The following is a 7,542-nucleotide window of genomic DNA, read 5'->3' as shown; positions in this document are numbered from 1 at the left end:
CACCTGTCCACGGGTGTTCTGGTCCACCTGTCCACGGGTGTTCTGGTCCATCAGTCCACGGGTGTTCTGGTCCATCTGTCCACAGGTGTTCTGGTCCACAGAGCACACCTGAGTTTAACAGGACCCTGTGGTCTAACTCGTTTTGATCTTTTCTACAGGTATCATCCATTTTGTCAAAGCCAGCTTATTTTTTATTTTAATAATTCTGTTGAGCTAAAATTCAAAAGAAACAATAGATTTTTATGGTTGAGTTTGACTCTGTTTTTATTACCTTTGTCATTTTCAATTTGTTTCAGTGACCCGTTGTGTTTGTTTTAAACTTTAAATAAAAATGTACAAACAAATCTCCTGACCTCATACTCGTTCCGCTTCTCGTAGATGGGGATGATGAGCTTGGCGATGTGCGTGATGAGCTCGTAGCGTTCGGCTTTCCACAGAGCTTCAACACAGACCTCCAGGTGCTCCACCAGGACCTCCTGAAATGGGACAGACATCAAACAACGTCACCAAACTATTCAAAGGATTCTTTGTATTCCTTCAATTGCAATATACTCATATCACCTCAGTATAATAAACATCCTGCATTCCTGTGTCTTCTTTCATGGCTGCTTCTTCGTCAATGTTGAAGCTGATCTTCTTGAATGCTGCGAGGCCACTGGGGAACAGCTCTGCCCAAAGACAAGCAGAGAACATATTAACACCAGCACCTGAAGCGATGTTTTTAATGTGGAATAAACAAGCAGTATGCCAATGTCCCTCATCACTGAGAGGATTGAAAAGTGGATGTTTGTAGTTCTAGAGATGAGTGTGTTTCTGGACTGGAACTGAACAGAGAATGTAAAACTGTTTTTGGTGCAAGATATTCACTATCATCACATTAAAACTATCTATAACAATAGAGGTAGGTTTATTTTTCATGCTTGTCCGAGGCAGCACCGAGTGATGGGTGCTGGTGAGCGGAGGGAGCAATCCAGGGATTCACTGGAGTTGGATCCTGCTGGGACAGGATCTGGGAACTCGCTCATTTTGACACGGTGCGTTTCAGTAACTGTTTGCTCGGATACGGCAACTCTAACGTTATGAACAAATATGACTGCCTTGAACAAATAAAACTTATATTGGATATGTAAACTGAAAATAGTTATATAAACACTCATTTTAAACATATCCTGATGCATGCTCAGCAAGCATTTTAAACACAACACGACTTCTTAATATCACACGATCATCTGCCCCTTCAAGTGAAGCATTTACACCTCTACCCTTAAATAAATAAGTAAATAAAACAAATCTCTGCCCCTAAAGAGTGGTGGGGGTGAGTATCGGGAGGTTTCACATGTGGAGTCGGACAGTGAATTCAGCAGAGTTGGCTCGGAACAGTCAAGTAAGGTGAGGAGGTAGGATGCGAGCGTTTACAAATGTAGATGTTTAATAACCCGTTAAAATAAACCAAAATGCAAGAAATCACATCTATTTATTCAAAAAATTCTGGGGGAGGACCCCCCGGATCCACCCTGTAAGAGAAACACTGGGGATGATATATAAATAATTGTATGATTGTAACATGGCAAAACAGATAGTGACTCTTCTAAATGTAGCCACACCTCAGTATGTGTTACATGTGAATGACTCTCAGCTACTACCACACCAAGTCTTTGGCTCAATATTGGTAAAAACTGCCAGAGTTCAAGATATTTTTGTGCAGGCTAATGTCGATTAGCTGAGGTGGCCATTTTTGGGGGTGACTTCAAAAGTTATTCAGTTGTAGATTCAAGTAGATTCAAGACTCAGTAAGTATTTTGGTGGATTTTGTTGGTTGGTTACAAAAGCCACAGTACACAACATAAAAACAAACAACATAAACAAACAAGTGACTCAAACAAAACAGAATCCATATCTGTAAAAAAAAGAAGCAATGATATTAGTGAAAACAGATGCATCTGTTTTCCAGTAATAAACATGTCCATCCAATAATTACTTTGAGTTTCATTAAAATTCATCCAGTGGTTCGTGAGACATTTTAACTGATAGATGAGCACATGCACACTCACGAGCAAGCCAAAACATTATTGCCTGCTATCAGCCTCAATAAATGAGAATCTTACTGTACTGCGTAATCTGATGATCGAATTTTTCCTAAAATCGGGACACTCAGCAGAGAAAAATGTGTTTTTTGCAAACAACAACCCAGACGTGGAGCTAAGACAAACATGCTTCTTCAGAAAGGAGAGCTCTGCACTCCGCAAAGTGATCTTTGTCTGCCGGTTCTGCTCACCTCACATTTGTTTGGAAAATTATTTGAAAGCAAGATTTGCATGAGATAAAAAGGAGTTACGGGACTTTGTTTTGGTTAGATGTCTCCTTTGCATGCCGTATGTAGCAGCAGACAGTGACAGCTTTTATCTGCCCTGCAAGACGTTTTCCTGAAGGACCACAGGACTGACATCAGTCTGAACTGTCTGTGGTAGCTGCTGATTTAACAGTACAATAGAGCTGCAAGAGGTCCAGTCTTGAGCCTGATGGTTTAACTACAGGCTCCACGTACTTCACTAGAAGGCAGAACTTTCTCCTCCTTCAAGAAATGCAGGGAAAGAATTACATAATTTTCTCTCACAGCTTTGTTATGAGAGTTCTAGCATCTTGTTCTCAATGTATCACCTGAGCAGAACTTTGTTCTTGGTGGTGTCCAAGAACTATTTTGTGATTGGGTCAGAAATCTGAAGTGGGCACAGATTTAGAACATAAAAAAGTTTCTGTTTTTCCACTGGTTAGGAAGTACAGTAGTCCCTCGCTACTTTGCGGTTTGTTTTTCGTGGACTCGCTCTATCACGGTTTTTCAACATTGGACACGATGCACATTTGGCTGATTGATGAATGAGCCGCACGATTGGCGTGTAATTTTTATTTAAAATGAATTATTTTAAATTATTTAGCACCTGCTGCACCTTTGTGCAGCCCATGCTGCAGGAGAAACTTCCTCCTGCTGCAGGTCCTCCTCCTTCCGCCTCTGTCGATCTCTATTCTGCAGCGGAGAAGTGGGCGTGGTCGAGAGCACAGAGTGCAGCCGTGGCAGAGTTGAGTTGATAACATTCTGTGCACTTTTAGAGCATTTAGAGTTTAGAAACATTGTTTAGAACATTGCAAACATGTGGGAAGGGTTTAAAATGCCTTAATGTATATATTAGGGGTGTAACGGTACATGTGGGTGTATTGAACCGTTTCAGTTATTTTTTCACTCATTAAATTACATTAACGAGAGATTATGCGCCGCGGAACTAAAGTTCCTAAGCATGTATCAGCATGGTGCTATTATCTTGCAGCACGAATAGCAGTTGCAGCCTAGCATCTTGTTGCGGTCTCCTGTTAGGGAACATTATGGCTTTTTTGTTAAAAGACAAGTGAACAAATCCAAAGCTGTGTGTCGACGTTGTTTCACGAAGATTGGATCTGCAGCAGCAACACGGCTAACTTGTTAACACACTTGAAATGACATCATCTGAAAGTGAACGTCTCTTCTACAGAATAGCAGCTTGGTTGGTGCAAAGACCAATAACAGCAGCATTTAAACAACCTTTATCAGGTAATTCAGATCGGTCCAGAGCAATAACACAAGCTGTAGGAGTTTTTAAATCTCTAGATCTACGTCCGTATTCTGTTGTTTATGTGCCGGATTTAAAGTTACTGAGCCCCGCTATGACATCACGTCAATACTTCAGCCAAAAAGTTGTAACAGCACTTTATGAAAAAGCTAAAACTGATTGTCAACAAGCCCTGGACCAGAATAAAGCCCTGCCCTGATGATGATGATGATGATGAACGAGAGATTCAACCACCTCTTAACAGAAATTATGGCCGTTCAAGAAGAGGTATTGTTATTTTATTATTTTTATCTAATTAAATTTTTAATTTAAAATTTATCATCTTATTAACTCAATTTTTTTTTACCTCTTTGTGTGGTTTGCAGTCTGAGGATGTCACTGAGTTCCTCTTCAGAAAAATCATTCCCCAGATCACCTCCAGCTGAGAAGTCTGTGATGACTGAACTCTTTTGTGAACTTTTCCAGGGACAGATGGGAAGTAGCAAGTCTCTTCTGGAGCAGGTCCAAGAAGAAGTTTGTGAGTACAGAGCTTCAGGATGCCCTTTCTTTGAAGCTGACTCTCTTCTTTGGTGGAAAGACGAGGACAAATACAGCCACACTGCAAAATTAGCAAAGCTCTACCTCTTTATTCCTGCTACTGTTGTTAGTGAGTGGTTTTCTCCACTGCTGGTGATATTCTCTGCATCTAGATCTGTGCTTTTGACAGAAAATGTGTACAAATTGGTCTTTTTGGCCAAAAACTTAAACCTTGATTAGTTAGATTGTAAAAAGTCTGTTGCTGTCTGCTGCATATATATATATATGTATATATATATATATATATGTATATATATATACATATACATATGCATATATATATATATATATATATATATATATATATATATATATATACATATGTGTGTGTGTGTGTGTATATACTAAACTAAACTACTACTTATTACTTCACGGTTTTTCACTTATCGCGGGGCTTCAGGGTACGGATCCCCCACGATAAACGAGGGACTACTATACAATGGATAGTTTTGAGGAGCAGTTGACTGAGCCAGTGAGGAGGTATGAAAATCTACCTATCTCCAGAAAACACGTTCTTGAAGGCATATAAAGACACAAAAAAGACTACCATATTTATTTGTGTATAATACTAAAACTTTAACCCAAAAAAGCACCCATAAATTTGAGAGGTTGTATTATACACGGGAGTAAATTTCCAAACGACAAAACGTACAGGAGAATGGGCACTTACACTGAAGCTATGCTAAGCTGAGGTAAGCTAAGCTCCATTCGGTGATAAGTGACAAGATATTGCAGATGCTGCCTGATGACTTAGCAGATAGGCCGAAGAGGCAAGGAACAGAGCTTCTTGTTCACATAACATCCAGGAGAGTTTGAGATAGTTGACCAATTCAAGACTGACATGGGGGGAGCCAGATTCAAATAACAGTTATTTTGGGTCAGGCTGACTGCTTAATTTTTGTCTACTTTATAGTTCTACTGGTCCGTCTCAATGGCGATTCCAAACAGCCAAATTTTGTGGTCAACACCGCCGGGCCAAGCTTGTAGCTTCTCTAAGGTCGATTCCTTCTCGCCAGTGAGTTTCAGGAGCCGCAAGTGGCCTGCGATTCTCAGAAATCGTGTCCAGCTAACAGCTCAGCTCACATAGCATCTGAGTCTGAATGCTCACCGCACAGCACATTCCTTCACACAAGCCATGCAGCCTTACAATGGCCAGAACAGGCGCCAACTTTTTCAATATTTGTCGATATGCCAGGTATGCCAACTCCAAAAAGCAGAAATCCTGTTATCATAAATCCAATTATTGTGTCTTCTACATCCTCAACAGACAAAACAGACATACACACAATCTTCCATTGCTCCCAGGAATCCATCGTGTATCCAGCTGCAAGTGCCCCATCAGAGCAAGAGAGCTCTCCTTCGCCCTGTCTTCTCGTCAAGAAAATGTTATCAATTTCCTTGAGCGATCAGCTGACCAGATCCATAATTTACAATTCGGAAGATATGTAAAGAGAGGGTCTAATAGGCTTCACAGACAAAGAGCAAAGCAGTAGGGAAACAGGAGTGGGAGGGAAAAGCGTCCACCTTCGTCGAGAGCAAACAGGGGGGAAAAAAGCTTTTTAAGCTATACAAAAAATGGGGCATTGCATTATCGCATTATGGCGGCTGTAGCTGAGTGGTTAGAGCAGTTGTCCTCCAGTGCAAGAGTTAGGGGTTTGAATCCACCATGCTAAAGTGTCCATGGGCAAGATACTGAAACCCTCATTGCCTCCGATGTGCATCTCATCAGTGTATGAATGTGATAAAGCTCTGATTAATCTCTTTAGAATGATTTGTTCAATTAGCTTTGTAGAGATTTAGTAGAGTGCTGTATGAATGGGTAAATAAATAAAAAATCTGTATGCCTTTTTATAAATGTCTATTGTTGTCATCATTCTTTGTTGAAATCAGGTCTCGTGTATATGAGTCCTCGAAGCTTAATGGGATTAACCTGTCTAAATAAAGGTTGAATGAATAAATGGGTAAATGAGGGCACAGATTGTGTTGTAAAGCGCTTTGAGTGCCTTGATAAGGTGGAAAGGTGCTATATAAGTACAGTTCATTTACCATTATACACAAATAAATATGGTAATGTGTAGAAGGAGGGAGCGCAAAGGTGGAGTGAATTTGTAAACAAGTGGTGCACAGCTGTCCCCCGTCGCTGAGGGATTTGGATAGAAAATACAAACCGGATTCCAAAAAAGTTGGGACACTAAACAAATTGTGAATAAAAACTGAATGCAATGATGTGGAGATGGCAAATGTCAATATTTTATTCGTAATATAACATAGATGACAGATCAAAAGTTTAATCTGAGTAAATGTAACATTTTAAAGGAAAAATATGTTGATTCAAAATTTCACAGTGTCAACAAATCCCAAAAAAGTTGGGACAAGTAGCAGTAAGTGGCTGGAAAAAGGAAATTGAGCATAGAACGAACATCTGGAAGACAAATGAACAGTAATTAGGTCAATTGACAACATGACTGGGTATAAAAAGAGCTTCTCAGAGTGTCAGTGTCTCTCAGAAGCCAAGATGGTAAGAGGATCACCAATTCCACCATTGTTACGCAGAAAGATCGCGCAGCAATACCAGAATGGTGTTACCCAGCGTAAAATAGCAAAGACTTTTAAGTTATCATCATCAACTGTGCATAACATCATCAAAAGATTCAGAGAATCTGGAACAATTGCTGTGCGTAAGGGTCAAGGCCATAAAACTCTACTGGATGCTCGTGATCTCTGGGTCCTTAAACATCACTGCACCTCAAACAGGAATGCCACTGTCAAGGAAATAACAGAATGGGCTTAGGAATACTTCCAGAAAGCATTGTCAGTGAACACAATCCACCATGCCATCGCCGTTGCCAGCTGAAACTCTACAGTGCAAAGAGGAAGCCATTTCTAAGCAAGCTCCACAAGCTCAGACGTTTGCACTGGGCCAGGGATCATTTAAAATGGAGTGTGGCAAAATGGAAGACTGTTCTGTGGTCAGATGAGTCACGATTTGAAGTTCTTTATGGAACACTGGGACGCCATGTCATCCGGACCAGAGAGGACAAGGATAGCCCAAGTTGTTATCAACACTCCGTTCAGAAGCCTGCATCACCTATGGTATGGGGTTGCATGAGCGCTTGTGGCATGGGCAGCTTGCATGTCTGGAAAGGCACCATTAATGCAGAGAACTATGTTCAGGTTCTAGAACAACATACTGTATGCTCCCATCTAGACGTCGTCTCTTTCAGAGAAGACCCTGCATTTTTCAACACGATAATGCCAGACCACATTCTGCAGCAATCACAACATCATGGCTACGTAGGAGAAGGATCCGGGTACTGAAATGGCCAGCCTGCAGTCCAGATCTTTCACCTATAGAGAACATTTGGCG

The 7,542-nt window shown here is 40.8% G+C and overlaps 1 protein-coding gene across 1 annotated transcript in view; it reads right to left on the bottom strand.

The window, feature by feature from the left end:
• The window catches only part of LOC119414675 (dedicator of cytokinesis protein 11), a 93,390-nt gene that overhangs the window by 16,468 nt on the left and 69,380 nt on the right, over positions 1-7,542 (bottom strand). The window contains exons 10-11 of the mRNA XM_037681779.1: positions 562-668; positions 354-476 (exon numbers count right to left, since the gene is read on the bottom strand). Coding sequence (XP_037537707.1) covers positions 354-476; positions 562-668 — 230 coding nt within the window. The remainder of the gene's footprint in view (positions 1-353; positions 477-561; positions 669-7,542) is intronic.

The sequence above is a fragment of the Nematolebias whitei genome, chromosome 1 (genome assembly GCF_014905685.2).
Source record: "Nematolebias whitei isolate Nwh7 chromosome 1, NemWhi1, whole genome shotgun sequence".
Lineage (NCBI taxonomy): Eukaryota > Metazoa > Chordata > Actinopteri > Cyprinodontiformes > Rivulidae > Nematolebias > Nematolebias whitei.
This window is presented reverse-complemented; position numbering and strand designations above follow the sequence as displayed.